The sequence below is a fragment of the Capra hircus genome, chromosome 11 (genome assembly GCF_001704415.2).
Source record: "Capra hircus breed San Clemente chromosome 11, ASM170441v1, whole genome shotgun sequence".
Taxonomy (NCBI): Eukaryota; Metazoa; Chordata; class Mammalia; order Artiodactyla; family Bovidae; genus Capra; species Capra hircus.
In genome coordinates, this window is record NC_030818.1 from 98,084,981 (window position 1) to 98,104,147 (window position 19,167).

At 55.3% G+C, this 19,167-nt stretch overlaps 1 protein-coding gene across 1 annotated transcript; it reads right to left on the reverse strand.

The window, feature by feature from the left end:
- Window positions 888-13,671, reverse strand: AK1 (adenylate kinase 1). The gene is made up of 7 exons (XM_018055832.1): window positions 13,567-13,671; window positions 10,311-10,349; window positions 8,754-8,789; window positions 8,406-8,569; window positions 7,495-7,611; window positions 1,384-1,575; window positions 888-1,130 (listed from the first exon to the last, which is right to left on the reverse strand). The coding sequence occupies exons 2-7, from the start codon at window positions 10,315-10,317 to the stop codon at window positions 1,062-1,064; spliced, it is 585 nt and encodes a 194-aa protein (XP_017911321.1). The 5' UTR covers window positions 10,318-10,349; window positions 13,567-13,671; the 3' UTR covers window positions 888-1,061.

A 19,167-nucleotide genomic window follows, 5' to 3' on the forward strand; every position in this document is an offset into this window, starting at 1 on the left:
TGGGCTTGGGACAGGTGTTAGGGGCACATGAGCACCAAGGGAGACGCTCTCCGTGATGAGGTCAGGCATGAAAGAGAACAGAAGAGGGAAGATAGTTCTTCTGGGGGACTCTGGGGTATTCCGAGGCATTCCCAATGCATCCTGCCAAGGCTGCTCTGGTCTGTGGTTCCACAGGCCGTGGTACTGACCACTCATACCCCTGGCTCAGTGTGTTCTCATCCTAACCTTGGTGGGGGGCAGAGGGAGGAGCACTGAGCCTAATTCAGATTTGGAAATGGGCTCGGGGAGGGCAGGTTGTGACCTGGCCAGGGCTGCATGGTGGGACATCCTGCAGGTCTCACCTCCAGGGAGGCACCCTTGACCATGACCCCCCTTCATTCCCAGTGCCCTGTCCAGACCCTCAGAGCGTCTTGCACCAAGGAGGCCAGTTCACTGCCCACCCAACCAGCTGATGTGTGCTGTCCTCCCTGCCCGGGGAGCCCCTACCCCCACCCCCAGCCCATGACCATGCTGCCTGCTCCAGCCCTGTCCCCAGCGACGGTTTGGGACAGAAAACATGCTCAGAGAGCTAAGGGGCTCAGGGCCAAGGTCACACAGCAAGGACAGAGGGGAAGCCAGGCCAGGGCCCAGCTCTGCCTGACCATGAGCCCCTGAGAACCAGGACCCCACCTCCATCACCCAGCGTCCCCTGGCCTGGCACAGCCTGGGCCCAGCACACCCCTGTGTAAGGGGGATTTTCCACTGGAACAAGGAGAGGAGTGCCAGCTGAAGTGGGTTTAGAGGGGCCCCTGACGAGGAACCAGAGCGGGAGGGGCTGGGGGCTCAAGGCTGGGGCGTCCACGCCCTGTGAATCAACCCTGATGGAAGCAAAGAAAAAGGAATAAAACTGAATGTCCTTGGAAACTCCTTTAGTGCTCGGCTGTCCATGAAAACAGGATAAAGCGGCTTCCTCTGCCTGTGCTCAGCCGGGCAGGGTGGAGGCGCTGAGCTCAGGCCAGGAAGGCCTCGAGTCAGGACGAGGGTGGGGCGGGGCTCTCGCTGGGGAGGGGGCTCCAGCTTGGCTACTTGAGGGCGTCCAGGTGGGTGCAGACCTGGGAGAAGACATTGTCCACAGAGCCTTCGGCGTTGACCTGCAGGGAGACGGGCCGTGAGGGCAAGATGACTACGGGGCTTGGTGAGGGGGCTGGGTGGACCCCACCAAGGCAGGGCGCTGACAACCCCCCCCAGAGGCCAAGCCAGGCTCCCCAAGCTCAGCCACAGTGGGCAGCAGCCTCTTGTCCAACCAGTGAGGGAAACCAAGGCCCAATCAGGAGGGCTGTCCCAAGGTGAGAGCAATTGGAGGCCATCCCAGGCAAAGACTCAGGTTTTCTCTCGGGCCCGCACCTTGCGAACAATGCCGCGTTTCTCGTAGAAGGCGATGACGGGCTCTGTGGCCTTGTAGTAGGTTTCCAGACGCTTCTTGATGGTCTCTTCGTTGTCGTCCACCCGTCCGCTGGTCTCTCCGCGCTTCAGGAGCCGCTTGGTCATGGTCTCAGGGCCGGCGTCCACATACAGCAGTAGCGTGGGCTGTCCGATCTGCGGGCAGGGCGCTGTTTACAGAGGGTCCATTCCTGCCCCCTGGGGCCACCTTCTCCTCCACTTTCCACTTCTTAGGCCCACCCAAAACCCACCCATACCTTCCAGCCCTTCCCCAAGGCAGCCTGAGGAAGCTTGCTCAAACAGATCTGCCCTGCCCCTCCCCTGCTCACGCCTCTTCCACGGCTCCCCAGTGCCCTCGGGAGAAAGGCCTAACTCCTCACCTGACCTGCCCTCCTCATCTTGTGCTCCTCATGACTTTGCTCTCCTGGCTTCAGCCACATGACTGGCTGTGGTCGGGCTCTCATCCCCTCCTCGCCAGGCCTCTGCTCATTCTGGGAACCTCAGTCAGAAACCCTTTCCCTCAACACCAAGGGCTCGCCTTCTGATTTGAGCTGAAATCTCATTCCTCTAGGGCAGTCTTCTCAGATGCCCCGTCCCCTGCCCCAACCACAGCCCTAGCTCTCTGGGATGCTCTCCCTGGTGGCTCAGACAGTAAAGAATCTGCCTGCAATGCAGGAGACTTGGGTTCGATCCCTGGGTAGGGAAGATCCCCTGGAGAAGGAAATGGCAACCCACTCCAGTATTCTTGCCTGGAGAATCCCATGGACAGAGGAGCTTGGCGAGCTATATAGTCCACGGGGTCTCAAAGAGTCAAACAAGACTGAGCGACTAACACGCTCTTTCACTTTCTTGCAATCAGTCCCCGTTACTTCTGCCTTGAGCTTGTCTCAGGAGTGTGTGTGTGTGTGCTCAGTTGCTTCAGACTGTGCAACCACATGGACTGTAGCCTACCAGGCTCCTCTGATCATGGGATAATCCCAGCAAGAATACTGGAGTGGGTTGGGTTGCCATTGCCTCCTTCAAGGGATCTTCCCAACCCAGGGATTGAACCCTCTCTCTTGCAGCTCCTACATTGGAAGGCAGAGCCATGGAGCCACCTGGGAAGCCTTGCCTCAAGAGGGCCTCTGGTTATTTACTTAACATCCCTCTCCCAGGCAGGCCTGGAGCCCCTGAGGGCCGGTAGATGCATCTTATACCTGCAGGGCTGATGGGAACCTGACAAAGGAACAAGGGCTGAGTGAAGGGGTGAGGGGCTGCTGAGCTCTGGGGGTTTTCAACAATGTCACTGTCATTGGAACAAACATTTCATCTGCAGAGAAGGTTTGGGAGGACCAGGTCGACCGGTCCTCCTTCAGTGAAGCCCAGGCGCCCCCTGGTGACCAGAGCCAAGCAGACCAGGTGTCCAGAGGCTGGCCGACACAATGGAGCCGGGCCCTGTGCCAAGTCCAGCACCCACAACATCACCCACAACAGCCCCAGGAAGGATGGGGTCTTTCATTGACCACATTTTCTAGACATGATTGTCATGGCCTGAAGTGACATCACAAAGCTGGTACGTCGGGACATGCTTAGGGCTGCCTGGCATCGGACTTCAGGACACATGGCCTCCTAGCTCGAAGGAAGCCCAGCCAATCTCCATCTCACAGATAGGGAAACTGAGTCCCAGGCCAGGATAGACACTTTCTTGAGGTCCTGCAGACTCTTAGAGGTCGAGAAATACAGTGTTGGGACTCTCCTGGTGGTCCAATAGCTAAGACTCCTTACTCCTGATGAAGGGGGCTCAGGTTTGATCCCTGATCAGGGAACTAGAACCCATAAGCTGCAAATAAAAGCCCAAATGCTGCAATTAAAGATCCCGTGTGTTGCAGCTAAGACCTAAGTGAACGTCGACATTCTAGGAATCAGCGAACTAAAATGGACTAGAATGGGTGAATTTAACTCAGATGACCATTATATCTACTACTGCAGGCAGGAATCCCTCAGAAGAAATGGAGTAGCCATCATGGTCAACAGAGAGTCTGAAATGCAGTACTTGGATGCAATCTCAAAAACGACAGAATGATCTCTGTTTGTTTCCAAGGCAAACCATTCAATATCACAGTTATCCAAGTCTATGCCCTAACCAGTAATGCTGAAGAAGCTGAAGTTGAAAGGTTCTATGAAGACCAGCAAGATCTTTTAGAACTAACACCCAAAATAGATGTCCTTTTCATTATAGGAGACTGGAATGCAAAAGTAGGAAGTCAAGAAACACCTGGAGTAACAGGCAAATTTGGCCTTGGAATGCAGAATGAAGCAGGGCAAAGACTAATAGAGTTTTGCCAAGAAAATGCATTGGTCATAGCAAACACCCTCTTCCAACAACACAAGAGAAGACTCTACACATGGACATCAGCAGATGGTCAATACCGAAATCAGATTGATTATATTCTTTGCAGCCAAAGATGGAGAAGCTCTATAGAGCCAACAAAAACAAGACCAGGAGCTGACTGTGGCTCAGATCATGAACTCCTTATTACCAAATTCAGACTGAAATTGAAGAAAGTAGGGAAAACCACTAGACCATTCAGGTATGACCTAAATCAAATCCCTTATGATTATACAGTGGAAGTGAGAAATAGATTTAAGGGCCTAGATCTGATAGATAGAGTGCCTGATGAACTATGGAATGAGGTTTGTGGCATTGTACAGGAGACAGGGATCAAGACCATCCCCATGGAAAAGAAATGCAAAGAAGCAAAATGGCTGTCTGGGGAGGCGTTACAAATAGCTGTGAAAAGAAGAGAGGCGAAAAGCAAAGGAGAAAAGGAAAGATATAAGCATCTGAATGCAGAGTTCCAGAGAATAGCAAGAAGAGATAAGAAAGCCTTCTTCAGCGATCAATGCAAAGAAATAGAGGAAAACAACAGAATGGGAAAGACTAGAGATCTCTTCAAGAAATTAGAGACACCAAGGGAACATTTCATGCAAAGATGGGCTCAGTAAAGGACAGAAATGGTCTGGACCTAACAGAAGCAGAAGACATTAAGAAGAGGTGGCAAGAATACACAGAAGAACTGTACAAAAAAGATCTTCACGACCCGGATAATCACGATGGTGTGATCACTCATCTAGAGCCAGACATCCTGGAATGTAAAGTCAAGTGGGCCTTGGAAAGCATCACTATGAACAAAGCTAGTGGAGGTGATGGAATTCCAGTTGAGCTATTTCAAATCCTGAAAGATGATGCTATGAAAGTGCTGCACTCAATATGCCAGCAAATTTGGAAAACTCAGCAGTGGCCACAGGACTGGAAAAGGTCAGTTTTCATTCCAATTCCAAAGAAAGGCAATGCCAAAGAATGCTCAAATTACCGCACAATTGCACTCATCTCACATGCTAGTAAAGTAATGCTCAAAATTCTCCAAGCCAGGCTTCAGCAATACGTGAACGGTGAACTTCCTGATGTTCAAGCTCGTTTTAGAAAAGGCAGAGGAACAAGAGATCAAATTGCCAACATCTGCTGGATCATGGGAAAAACAAGAGAGTTCCAGAAAAACATCTACTTCTGCTTTATAGACAATGCCAAAGCCTTTGACTGTATGGATCATAATAAACTGGAAATTCTTCAAGAGATGGGAATACCAGACCACCTGACCTGCCTTTTGAGAAATTTGAATACAGGTCAGGAAGCAACAGTTAGAACTGGACATGGAACAACAGACTGGTTTCAAATAGGAAAAGGAGTACGTCAAGGCTGTACCTTGCTTATTTAACTTCTATGCAGAGTACATCATGAGAAACACTGGGCTGGAGGAAGCATAAACTGGAATCAAGATTGCCGGGAGAAATATCAACAACCTCAGATATGCAGATGACACCACCCTTATGGCAGAAAGTGAAGAGGAACTAAAAAGCCTCCTGATGAAAGTGAAAGCGGAGAGTGAAAAAGTTGGTTTCAAGCTCAACATTCAGAAAACTAACATCATGGCATCCGGTCCCATCACTTCATGGGAAATAGATGGGGAAACAGTGGAAACAGTGTCAGACTTTATTTTTTGGGGCTCCAAAATCACTGCAGATGGTGATTGTAGCCATGAAATTAAAAGACGCTTACTCCTTGGAAGAAAAGTTATGACCAACCTAGATAGCATATTCAAAAGCAGAGACATTACTTTGCCGACTAAGGTCTGTCTAGTCAAGGCTATGGTTTTTCCTGTGGTCATGTATGGATGTGAGAGTTGGACTGTGAAGAAGGCTGAGCGCCGAAGAATTGATGCTTTTGAAGTGTGGTGTTGGAGAAGACTCTTGAGAGTCCCTTGGACTGCAAGGAGATCCAACCAGTCCATTCTGAAGGAGATCAGCCCTGGGATTTCTTTGGAAGGAATGATGCTAAAGCAGAAACTCCAGTACTTTGGCCACCTCATGCAAAGAGTTGACTCATTGGAAAAGACTCTGATGCTGGGAGGGATTGGGGGCAGGAGGAGAAGGGGACAACAGAGGATGAGATGGCTGGATGGCATCACGGACTCGATGGATGTGAGTCTGAGTGAACTCCGGGAGTTGGTGATGGACAGGGAGGCCTGGCGTGCTGTGATTCATGGGGTCGCAAAGAGTCGGACATGACTGAGTGACTGAACTGAACTGAAAGATCCTGTGTGTTGCAACTAAGACCTGCTGCTGCTGCTGCTAAGTCGCTTCAGTTGTGTCCAACTCTGTGCGACCCCATAGACAGCAGCCCACCAGGCTCCCCCATCCCTGGGATTCTCTAGGCAAGAATACTGGAGTGGGTTGCCATTTCCTTCTCCAATGCATGAAAGTGAAAAGTCAAAGTGAAGTCTCTCAGTCGTGTCCGACTCTTCGCGACAGCCTACCAGGCTCCTCTGTCCATGGGATTTCCCAGGCAAGAGTACTGGAGTGGGGTGCCACTGCCTTCTCCAACTAAGACCTAGAGCAGCCAAAAAAATTTTTTAAAGAAATATGGTATATTCCTACTGAGTGAGGCTCAAAGCTGTGGAAGCCCAAAGAGGGCCCAGTCTCACAGAGACAGGCAGTGGAGATGGAAGTCTGTCCTACCCCAGCCCCCTAAGATGTCAGGTCCTCCCCATATATGGCCCTGCTGCTGAGAATTGCCCCTGAGTCCCCATCCATCCTTGCTGACCTCTCCCTCTTCCTAGGAACTCGCAGTTTCCTCTGTTTCCCCATATGGCCTATAACATCAGAGATACTGGCATATATCAGAGGTGTGTTTATGTGTGCACACTTGTGTGTGTGTACATCTGTATGTGTGTGTACATGTGTACAATCTCTGTATATACCTGAGCACGTCTCTGTGCGTGTGTACGTGCGCACATATGCCTCTGGCCTTACGCACGTGTGTCTGCCAGTACGTGTGTGTGCATGGGCCTGTGCTTGTCTGTACCTGTGGCCTCCTGCCTGTACATGTGCGTGTTTGGGTGAGGTGTTCCCACCCTGGAGAAGATCCTCCTGGAGGGCACTCGTGCCAGGCAGCCCAGAGCCCTCCTCCTCGAGGCTGTCTCTGTCCAGCCAGACTTCCTGTGGTGCCTGGAAGGGGACTAGCGTCCCGCCATGGCATTCAAGACCTCAGCCAGGCCTGAACCTCCCTCCCCACAGTACTCCGAGTTGCCCTGCCCCACAGATTCTGTTCTCCCCACATCCCCTGACCTTCCACGCTGCTCCCTGCCCTTCTGACTGTGTGTTCACGGGGTGCCAAGCCCCACTTTTGAAGGGTGCATTCTCTCTAGCCCCCATGGTACCTTTCAAGGATAACGTCTGTCCCCATTTTGCAGTTGGGGACACGGAGGTTCAGAGAGGCAGAATGATTGGCCCAAGGCCTCAAACAGCTGAACGGGAACCCGTGGCCAGGTTTGTGAACTCCTCAGCCTGCTGCCTCCTCTTCTTCTACTCATTTCCTCTAGACTTCAGAAAGGCCTCCGGAGAGTAATCCTGGGCTTCCTCCTTGCCCACCCTGCCACTGTCCGATGGTCAGTCTATCTCTCTGTCGTCTCAGAACTGCCCATCACGGCAGCTCCTGCCTGTCCGCTTGGCGTCACAGCTCCCCCAGGTTGCACTTACCCTCCGCTCAAACTCCTCCCCCTGCTGCACCTCCCGGGGGTAGCCATCGATCAGGAAGCCTTTGGAAGTATCCACCTTGGCTACCATGGCGTCTCGGAGCATGTCCAGCACTGTCTCCTGGGGGCGCAGCAAAAGAAGGGGAGGGTCATGAGCCCCTCTTCTCCAGGCCCCGCTCGAGCCTCTGCACATGCTGCCCCACAGTCAGAAACGCTCTCTGCCCTAACACAGATTCCCCGAACAAGCCGCCCTCTCCAGGAAGCCTTCTCTGAATTGCGAAGACTTAACTGATTGATCGGCCCATTCATTCATTCATCCATTCATTTCTTCATTCACTCAGTAATATGACCGGGCCCCTCCTTCCAGCCTCCTGTCTGAGCCCTGAGGACACAGGTCTGAACGAAGCAGACCTTCCCTGTCCGCAGCGCGCTCACAGTCTGCTGAGGGGACAGACCATCACACAGCTCGCTTATAGTTTCCAAGAATGACATGGGCTATATGCTGGCAGAGCAGCAGGGGCGACTGGAGTCTAAAGTGGGGGGCGGGTCTTGGCCCCGATCTGAGGGAGCCAGCAAGGTCTGAAAGCTGCGGAAGAAGGAGCATTCCAGGCAGGAAGGAGGGTGATGACTGTGAGGGGACAGAAAGGCCAGGGTGCAGGGAGGGTGGCGAGGTGGCCCCGGGGGTGAAGCCGCGGGGTGTGGGGAGGGGCGCTGAGAGGGTCGGCAGGCAGGTCCTGGAGGCTCTGGGGAGCTTCTGGAAGGAATTTTCTGCCAACAGCAATGAGGACTTTCAGGGGGGTTCAGAGCCAGGGAAGGCCACGGCCGTCCCTGCCGGTGTGCCGTGGGCTGTGCTGGCTGGCGTCCACGCAGGGCCACCACCGCCCCCCAACCCTCACCCCGCTGGGGCCCACTCACCAGCGGCACCAGCTGCCCCTTCTCCATGATTTCTGACAGCATCTTGCCCCTAGCCGAGCCTGAGCTGACCTCGGCCCGCAGGAGGTCTCCGGTGGAGAGGTGGGTGTAGCCGTACTTCTGCACAATCTTCTCACACTGGGTGCCCTTCCCCGAGCCGGGCCCGCCTGCAAGCGCCCACCCATTCAGAAGCCCTGAGAAACAGGACCCCTGCAGGGACGGGGGTGTCTGCCCGGGCCACCCAGCGAGGAGGGGGGCAGAGCCCAGGGTGCCCCCCAGGCCCAGGCTCCCACCGGGAGGCCTTTGAAGCCGCGCCCTTCTCGCTGCCTCACCCGCCTGCCTTGGACTCACCCACCACAAAGATGATCTTGGTTTTCTTCAGCTTCTCTGTGGGAGAGAAGAGGGAAGCGGAACTCGGTGAGTCACTGGACAGGGAGCCAGAGGCACCTCTGAGGTCCCAGGCCTGTGCTGAGTCCCAGGCAGAGGGACGGACACCGCTCATGTTCACGTCAGAGAGGCAAATGAGTCAGCCCGGAGCGAGGGATACGGGCCGAGGGAAACGCAGAGACCGGGACAGGCCGGGGCGGTGAGGCTGATCCAGGCGGAGAGACCCGCAGGGACCAAGGCCTGGAAGTCACAGGCTCCGCACAGGCCGTGAGGGTGACGCTCAGGGCCTCGGATGCCCACCCTCACGGCCCCTCCCTGTGGCGGCTGGGCCAAGGCGCCAGGTCACCTCTGGCTCTAGAGTCTTCCATGATGCGGGGGTCTGTCACCGAGCAGCAGGCCCCCATGGTCCTGGTCTGCTGTGTCCCCCAGCCTTCCCTCCTCAGGCCCTGGGCCTGCCCATCGCCTGCCTCCCCTAGGCGGTACCAGTGTGGAGTTGGCAACCACAACATGCGTTGCCCTGGAGACAGTTGCTGGGGAAGAGGGTTGTGGTGGGCACATGGAACCCTTGCTTAGAGAGGGCGGGAGGGAGCTTGCGTTTCAACCTCCACCTCAGAACTCTGCCGGACCGCAGCCCCACCATACAGAAGGGACTGAGGCCTGGAGGCAGGCGCCTGCTGGGACTGGGGCGGGGGCCTCTTTCCAAGTTGCCCGGGCTTCCCCGCCTCTCAGGGAAGTAGGAGCTTGCTGTGTGCCAATGGGGAGGTGAGCTTGGCAAGCTCCCTGGGGTCTTGAGGAGCTGCTAGAATGACTTCCATGGGCTTCCATCATCTGTGGCCATGTGAAAGGGTACAAGCCTGGGAATGGGGTGGGGGTGCCCACACAGCCCAGCGACACCTATGTTCAGAGACCCGGGGGTGGAAGGATGACTATTAGCCTCAGGTGGCAGCAGCAGCCAGGCCCACTGGGCTCCTTTAAGAGCCGCCTGGGCCAGGACCCAGCGCCAGGGATGGGATGGGTGGTGTCGCCAGGAGGCGGGCCAGCCGGGCGCTCTGCCCACGTCTCCCTGCAGGACCCAGCCCACAGGAGCCAGGAGGGCCCAAGACACCCTGAAGACTCAACCCTACTGCTCCGGGAGAGCGGCAGGAGCGTGTCCTTGTTTGCCTTGGCATTTGCAGGCCTGGGGCCTCTCTGCAGGGCAGGCCTTCCCTTACCAGCGCTGCGCCCCCCTCCAGAAAGAGCCAGAGATTCAGCTCTATAAATACCAGTGTAGGAGGTGAGCTATGGGGCCCTGAGAAGCCTCAAGGAAGCCTCATTCCTTCTAAAATTAATCTTGGAGCTCATACATCGTGCGAGAGGCCCGAGAGGCCCGAGAAAGATGCCGGAGGCCCCCAGACAGGTCCTTCTGGCAGCTCCAGAGCTACCTCCAAACCGTCCCCGCATGTCTCCCAAAAGCACAGCCCTTTAACAGATGGGCACACTGAGGCCCAGGCTGTGAGCAGGCAAGGAGAGGCGTTTCCATACCTTCCATCCTGCCGTGATCTGGGCAGCCGAGTCAGCGCTCTGTAAGACAAGGGTACAGGCAGACAAGTGAGGCGGATTTCTCGGACATCCAGCCTCTGACCCCAGCCAGCCCCCCCAAGGTGAGGGCCAGGCCCTGGCCTGGTCTTCTGAGGATGGAGGGGCCGCTGAGGGCAAGGGAGGCCCAGGAGGCTGGGAGATCTTAGCGAAGTCACCCTTCGTTGGGGTGCCTCCACTGCCTCACCTGTTTCACGCAGGGCAGGCAGCAGCCCCTCCCGCCCACCCAACAGCGAGGGCGACAGCCGGAGGCATAAACAGCGGTTCCTGCAAGTGCTGAACTCTTTCCCTCCCAAGTCCCGGAAAACAGGCCCTGGGTCTTGCGTCTGCCCGACACCTTGACAACGCTCCCCAGAGCAGGAGGAAAGCCCAGGAGGCAGGAAGGCGTCCTCATCTAGGAGTGGTTTGGACCAGGATGCTCAAAGGGACACAGAGGCCCAAGGGGAGAGAGCTGTGAGTCTGTACTTGGTCCACAGCCTGCACGGTTCTCAACTGAGTGGGTCCCCCGGCTCCCACCCCTGTAACGTTGCACCCAACACCTGTATGCCCTTCCCCAAGGAGCTATTGTTGAGCACTCAGTTCAGGTCCCACCTCCTTCAGGAAGCCTTCCTGGACTCTGCCCTCCACTCCCACACTGGCAGGTGACCGGCCTCCAGCATCACACACACCACGCTGTACTGGGTCTCTCTGCTGTACTGCAGCAGAGTTGGGTGGAAGGCCCAACTTCCACCCCGACATGGCCCCTGCTCCCTCCCTGCCTGAGGACCTTGCACCCCACTTTCCCCTCAGCTTGTCAATCAAGCCCAGTGCCTCTTGGGACCCCACCCCTCTGCATCCACAGCTCAGAGGTCTCCCTCCCTCTCTCCTTCCCATCAGTCTCTCTGGAGTTGCCACGACACATCTTTGGCTCCCACTTCTTCACTCCTCACCGCCAGCCCTCCTCAAGGCTCCCAGCAACCACCACAGACCTTTTTGCCTTAACCTTTGACCCCAAAGCCTGGGCCAGTATTCCTTCTGCCTGGGACCCCTGCCCAGTGCCCCTACTCTGCCCTCTCACTGCTGGCCTCAGGTGCCCTGGACCCTCATCTCTGCCCAGCCAGCACAGGCCTCTCTCCCCAGCCTCCCACAAACACAGCCCCTGGACAGGCCCAAAGACCCCAGAGAGCCCCAGCCTCTAAACAGCCCTTACATCATCCGAAGCCACATGCTCTATCGCCCAGCCAGAGGCGCCGGTCAGCATGAATGCCCTTCTCCCCACCCACCTCCACCCCACACAAGCACGTCCCAGCCCTCTCGCTCCAGAACTTCCCTCCGGTCTGTATCCTCACCGCCACTTCCTTGTTCCAAGCAGGGAAACTGGCCACTTCCCGGCCTCCCATGGGCCTCCCCACCTCCACACCCCACCAGGCAACCTGCAGGATTTTCTCTGACAAGCATCAAACCACATCCTTGCCTGCTTGAAACACTTCCACCTGAGGCCCCCTCCGTCCCCCAAATAAACCATAACGTAGCTGACCAAGCCCAGCAATCTGGCCCCTTGGGAACCCTCCCCTGGGGGCCGCTGCTTGAACTGCCTGAAGCTCCCTCACTTACCACAATCGCGTCCCACCTGCAGGTCGCAGCTAATGTTGCACCCAACACCTGAATGCCCTTCCCCAAGGAGCTATTGTTGAGCACTCAGTTCAGGTCCCACCTCCTTCAAGAAGCCTTCCTGGACTCTGCCCTCCACTCCCACACTAGCAGGTGACCGGCCTCCAGCATCGCACACACCACACTGTACTGAGCCTCTCTGCTGTACTGCAGGCCTGTGTCCCACCCCTCCGGGCCTGGCCCTGGCTGAGCATGGGGCTGGGGCCTCACTCCATCCTCACAGCCATCGTGGGAGGGGAGTGAGGCTTGGGGAGGAGGAGAGACCTGCTCCAGGGCCTGGCTGGGGTCACACTGGGGGCGGTGTTCGCTGCTGCCCCAGGCCTGGCATCTGCTAGGTCCTTTAGCAGCTTGCTGACCATCCTGCCTCCTGTGGGGTGTGAGCTATACCCTCTTTCCTGCTGAGTGTGCTGAAGGAACACTAAGAGCTGCCAGTGGCCCTCCGCTGCTGGTGGGGGAGGGAGAGGGTCCCCCTGGACAGGGACAGCCTGCGGTGACGCCCTGAGGAGTGGCCTGGACCCCGACCCCCCCCGCCCCGCCCCCTCCTGGTAACCTAAGCCCCTCTGCCCTGCTGGCACCTGCCGCTTCTTGGTCCAAAATAACTTGTGTTGTGAGGAGTCCTCACAGAGGCCAAGGGTCCAGGGCAGAGTTGGGTTACGGCCTCAGCACCCAGGCCTTATAAGGCCCCCAGGTCAGGACCACGGCAACTCCTCACATGACTGGGTGGCCTGCTGAGGGGCCCAGAAGGCCGAGGCCCAAAGGGACCGAGACTTCACCTCAATCACAAGGCAAGGCCAGGGCAAGAGCCAGGCCTCCCAGCTCCTGACCTGAAGCAGTCTTCTCAGTGGTTGGCAACTGGTTAGGGTTCAAGTCCCAACTCTTATCACTCAGCTGTGTGACCTTGGGCAGCTGGGGTGCCCTCTCTGGGCACGAGCCCCCAAGCCCAGTCCAGCTGCTGGAGGGTCCCAGGTAGGTAGCTGAATGGCACTCAGGAAAGGCCCCATGTGCTGGCTCAGGGCTCCCTCTGAGCCCCTGCCCTTTCAGGAGGCTGGGGCAGGGGGCCAAATATCCAGGGGGCTTCCCGTCCCCCCAGCACTCAAAATGACATGCCAGGATAGCTCCTCGCAACACCTAGGCTGACCCTTCCCAGGTCCTGGGGCAGGGAGCCCAGCCACAGCTCTCCTCCCAGGTCCCCAGCTGAGACGGGCCAAGGGCAGGGACCTGGAGCCCCAGGACTGCCAGCGGGACAAAGGGGTAACTGTCACGGAGGCCAGGAGGAATAGCAACACACACACACACACACACACACACACACACACACCCATCCACAGGACGTACACAGTGTGGCACAGACACCTAGTGCAGAGCCTGGGGAATACCGCCAGGCAGATACTTACAGATCACAAGCCACACTTACAAACACAGCCACACGAAGCCTGAGGAGACCCTGACATTCACACACACACAATCCCCCCAGGTGAAGCTTCCCCACTCCCGGCAGGGGCGCCCCCCCCGCAACACACGTGCACAAGCACACACACGGGCACACACTGACCTGGGGGAAGGGTGAGTGTGGGCACAGGGGCCAGTGCGTGCCCTGCCTGTCCTCGCCAGCCGCCTGCCCGCAAAGACGACTATTTATAAGGCTGTCAGCAGCGCGCGGCATGCCGGGAGCCAGCACTCCGTGATGGCAGGGAGGGAGGGAGGGAGGGAGGCAGGGAGGGAGAGCGGACCGGGAAGGGAGGGGGCACTGGACTGGAGCGGAGCCCTGATGGGAAGCCAGGCCATGCACCCCTAGGTGGCCGTGCCTGCACACGCTTACTGCACTGTACAGCTTCCCGAGGGTTTTTCATTCCTCTGTTGCTTCCACTGTACTTGCATCCCTGCAGGGGAACCGGACCGGGCTTCTTCTATGACCGCTGGGGAAGCTGATGCCCAGAGAGGAGAGGCTCTTTGCATAAAATCCCACAGCAAATCGATGGCAGAGAGAGAGGCCAGAACCGGGTGGAGGGGACCAAGGCATGTGTTCTGGGGGCTTTGCTGTCCAGACAAGCCCCCAGCCTCTCCTCAGATCCTGCCCCTAAGTCTCTGGGCCAACAGCCACCAAGAATTCCTCCTCCTCTGTTGGAAGGGGCCTCAAGAGCTTCTCTGGGACTGTAACTCCCCAGAACTCCAAAGATCACCCACATATCCATCTCCCAGCCAGTGGTTGTGTGCGTGTGTGCATGCTCAATCGTGTCCAACTCTTTCTAACCCCAGGGACTGTAGCCCACCAGCCTCCTCTGTCCATGGGATTTTCCAGGTAAGAACACTGGAGTGGGCTGCCATTCCCCTTTCCAGGGGATCTTCCTGACCCAGGGATCGAACCTGCGTCTCCTGCTTGGCAGGCAGATTCTTTACCATCTGAGCCAGTGGTAGTGTAGAGATTATTTAAAACACAGAAACAGCCCTGCCCCCATGCAGCTGCCAGGCAGTTCCCAGTGAGGCCAACTTGAGGATGTGGGACATTAAGAATGCTGTGGGCACAAATGGGGACTGATAGTCCTGATGCAAAGAATAGCTCCCATTAATGAGGCTCACTGGGCACCAGGTGCTGGGCAGAGCACTGGACTCAGACCACATCTGCAATCCTTAAACACAAAGAAGGAAAATGAGGGTCACAGCTGTAAAAGAGCTTGCCTGGGGTTCCCAGGTAGAGAGCAAAGTATTTACCCAGCATTCTTCATGAGACAGGAACACAGCAATGGTTGCTCAGTGAAGTAGCAGAGCAGAGAGCCTAGGACCACATAGCTTCAAAACTCATGCACTTGACTGCTAGGCCATATCACGACCTTGAAGGCCGCAGCCCCAGATGGTAGAGTGGGTTGAATCTGGAACTTGTCTTGCAGGCACTAGGGAGCCATGGAAGGTGTTTAAGCGAGAGGGTAAGACTCTCAGGAGAGTGAGGTCTCCTTAGATGGTGGCTTCTTTTTAGCAACAGCAGCAGCCTGGATACCAGGAGGCTTGGATCTAATCCCAACACTGCCACCTGTGACATCAGACAAGGCTCTTACTCGTTGGGATTTTAGTTTCCTCGTCTGTGGGAGGGGTGTCATGGGTCAGAAAATCTACCCTAGAAATTGTTTGAAAGGCCCTCTCAAAAGCTGTAGGTGGTTGTGTGCATGGGCGCAATCTTTGGGGAAAGCAAATTGATGATGTCAACCATCCGTGTGACTCTCTGCTCTTGGGAATCCCGCAAGTGGGCAGAGAACACGTGCTAGTGCAGACCGACAGATAGGAGGGGCAGTGGTGCAGACAGTCAGGGTGGGGAGCTGGCAACCGCCCTAGAGTCAGCGAAAGAAGGGAAGCTGGAGGTCTATGTAGCTAGTGGGCAAGAGGAAGAGGCTAAGGGCCCAACTGCATTGATCTTATCCCACCCGAGTGAAAATAATTCTAAACGTGTGTGGCGTAAAATCTAGCCCTATAATTTTTTTCTCCATTTTACCATCTCTGAAACGGGTTTTGCTTGTTTAATATTTATTTATTAGGCTGTGCCTGGTCTTAGTTGTGGCACCTGGGGTGTTCGATCTTTGCTGCTGCACACAGGGTCTTTAGCTGCTGCGTGTGAACTCTGAATTGTGGCAGGAGAGATTTAGTTCCCTGACCAGGGATCGACCCTGGATGCCCTGCATTGGAAGTGTGGAGTCTTAGCCACTGGGCCACCAGGGAAGTCTTTGAAATAGTTTTGTCTTATAATTGAATCAATGGTATCTGTCTTTTCAACTTTTTTCTTTATTTATTTGGCTTTTCTGGGTCTTATTTTCAGCCCATGGGATCTTTGCTCTTTAGCTGTGGCATGCATACTATTAGTTGCAACAGGTAGGATCTAGTTCCCCAACCAGGGATTGAACCTGGGCCCTCTGCATTGGGAGCGCAGAATCTCAGACACAGAACCACCAGGGAAGTCCCTGAAATAGCTCTGTCTTATAATCAAATCAATGGTATCTTAAAGTTGATGAACTAAAGCAAAACAAAGAGAGAGCAAGCGTGGGCACAGGATCCTCTGAGTGAAGGCGAGACTTTCACTTCTGCCTTAAAGGCTTCGAAACCCGTTTCTTAAATACAACAAGTATCTATAGATGTACCTTGAGGACATTAGGCTAAGTGAAATAAGCCAGTCACAAAAAGACAAATATTGTATGATTCTATTTATACAAAGGATCTCAAGCAGTCAAATTTGTAGAAACAGAAAGTAAGAGTGATGGTTACCAGGGGTGGAGGGGAAGGGGAAATTCAGAGCAGTTGTTTAATAGGTTTAGAGTTTCAGATATGCAAGATGAAAAAGTTTTGGGGTCTGTTTCACAATGGAAAAAAAAGCAATGTAAATATACTTAATACTACTAAACCGTGCACTTAAAAAAGGGTAAGTGGTAAATCTTATGTGTTTTGTTTTGTTTTTTTTTTACCACAATAAAAACAGTTTTGAAATCTTACAGACTGAACAAAAAATATATTAGGCACCTGTTTTCATTATTTCCTTTGCATATGATCTACGGGTTTTCCACCAGTGCTGAGATATTAAAGTTTCAGGATTTTTTTTTCCCAGCTACAATCTAAAAAATAAAAAAAAGAGAGAGAGAGAGAAGACAGGAGGAAGGGAGGGAAGCAGGAGGGAAGTAGGGAAGGAGAAAAAGGAAGGGACAGAGGGAGGGAAATGAGAAAGGCACATGGAAGAAAAATCTGGAAGATTAAACTGTCACAGGGAGTAGAACTGGGTGACCCCCTTGCTTTCTATCTGAAAGTGTCTGTATGTTCAGTTAGTCGCTCAGTTGTGTCCAACTCTGCAACGTCATGGACCAGGCTCCTGTGTCTGTGGGTTTCTCCAGGCAACAATATTGAAGTGGGTTGCCATTCCCTTCTCCGGAGTATCTTCCTGACCCAGAGATCAAACCTGGGCCTCCTGCATTGCAGGCAGATTCTTTACCATCTGAGATACCAGGGAAGCTCATCATGTTTGTATAGTTCAAGTTATTTTAAAACATAAAAAAAAAATACCTAAAATAGAACCATACAGAATGAAACCAATTAAAAAAAACACACACACATTTGAAAATACTCTAGCTAAAAAAGAATTCCAATGAGCCGGCATCAGGGGACACATCTGAGGCGGCCACTTTTTGAGGGGCACAGCTGGATCCACACATCCAGCACATGGGGCTGGGGTGTGGAGCTGCCCCGAGCGGGCCTGGCCAGACAGCAGAGCATCCGCAGGAAACAGCTGGAGTGGCTGCTTCAAGCAGCACATGTGAGGTTGGCAGCGGGTGGGAGATGTCCCCTCCCCCAAGGAGGGGTGAGGGGTATGGGCACCTCACAGGGGTACCCGGGTAGAAGGGTTCACAGGAGGGCCCTGAATCCCCAACTTGGGGGTGGACTTGGTCCTGACCACAGCGGGAAGCCAATGAAGGTTTCAGAGCAAAGCCGGCCATAATGAGGTGGCTTCAGGAAGCTAAGTTTGGCCAAGAGTGGCCCTGTCTCAGTTGGGTCTGTTCTGAGGAGGTAAGAGCACTGGGCGGTTGAGGACTAGACCCCAGGCCTCTTGCTCTCAACATCTTCCATCAAAGTCCTACTTGCTGATTCTGAACTGGGCTATCCCAGGGTCCCCCCCTAGCAACCAACCCCTCTTGACTCCCTCCTGCTGGCATCCCCTTTGTGCCACTGGTAGGGAGACAGGAGACCCACAGCATTCTGGAAGAAGTCCCGTCCCCAGCACCCCCCGAAACCTCTGCCTGGACCCTGATTCCCAGCAGCCTTTACGTGGGGCTGGAAGTGTGTCACGTCCCCATAACCCCTTCCCAGGCAGATCCCTAGGCTCCCCCCATGTAATGACTTTGCCGGGAGTCCCGTCCCTCGGATATACCCGCCACCACCATCATTACTGTCTGGTCACCCCGGGCCCGGACTCCAGGCTTCCCAGCCGCCTCCTCATCCTGCTGCTGTCTAAGCAAGGACGGCCTCTCCAAGCAGGAAGGATGGAGGCTTTGCCCATCGGATTGGCACTCAGCCTTCTGCCACCGTCCCTAGTGGTCTCATCTTCCACTGCTCCCTTCTTTGGCCGCCTCACTGCCTACCGAGCCGGGCTGTGGGTTCCCCTGCTAGGCTTCTATTTGGGCCCTTCTTCCCTCCTGACACCCCCTCCCTCATCAATTACACCTAACATAGCACATGGCCCGTGGCTACCGACTGAGTGAATATATATGTGAACCGAGCCAGAAGCGGGGGCCATTCTCACCGCCCGCCAGCTCTGTGGTCTCCATTCCGCTGGCATGGTGCCCAGGAGAACTCTCTTCCACCCCCGGCAGGCCGCCTGCCCTTGTCTCACAGTGACCCTTTGTTAGGCCTCCGCTCCCAAGGGCATCTTCTCTGACTAAACAGGTTGTAATCTCCCAGAGTCACAGACCCCCTACCTCCTGCCAACCTGGAGTAAACAAGCTCTTTTGCTGAGGTTGGAGGGATCCACGGCTCACACACCTGGCCAGGGCTACAGCCCTGCCTGACTCCCTCCTGTTCAGGCTTACAGGATACTCCTACTCCCTACCCTGGGCACCCCCCCACAGCCTCCCCACCCTGCTTACAGCCAACCTCTGACCCCACTGCCTGCCTCTCCCCTTCAACCTCCTCCATCCCATCCCCCCCGCTTCTGGGACAGAAATGTCATCCTCTCCCACCCCCTTCTCTTCCTGTGGGACGCTCTTCCCCTCCAAACCTCTGCAGGAACCATCCTCAGGAAGAGCGTCACCTCCACAGCTGCAGCGCCATGCGGCCCTCACTGCCCTGAACCTCCTGCGGGCCTCTGACTGCCCTGAACCTGCCACGGCCCCCTCGCCTCCCTTGATCCTGACCTCCTTGAGAGTAGTGTCTGGTTTCAGCCCAGAGGGAGCTGGGGTTCTGAGAGGGGGAGTGACTTGCTCTAAGTCACACAGGCAGGGGAGGTCAGACTGGAAGAGCCAGGTGAGCTTGGCTCTGGAGCCGTGTACCCCCAGCCCCCAGGGCCACCAGGTCTCCACCCAGGCTGTAAAATGCATGACTCACAAAGAAGCTGGCCATTCTGCTGGAGTGTAGGCTCCCAGCCTGGGAGGTGAGGGCCCCAAGTACTGGGCCAGAGGGAGAGCTAGAACTC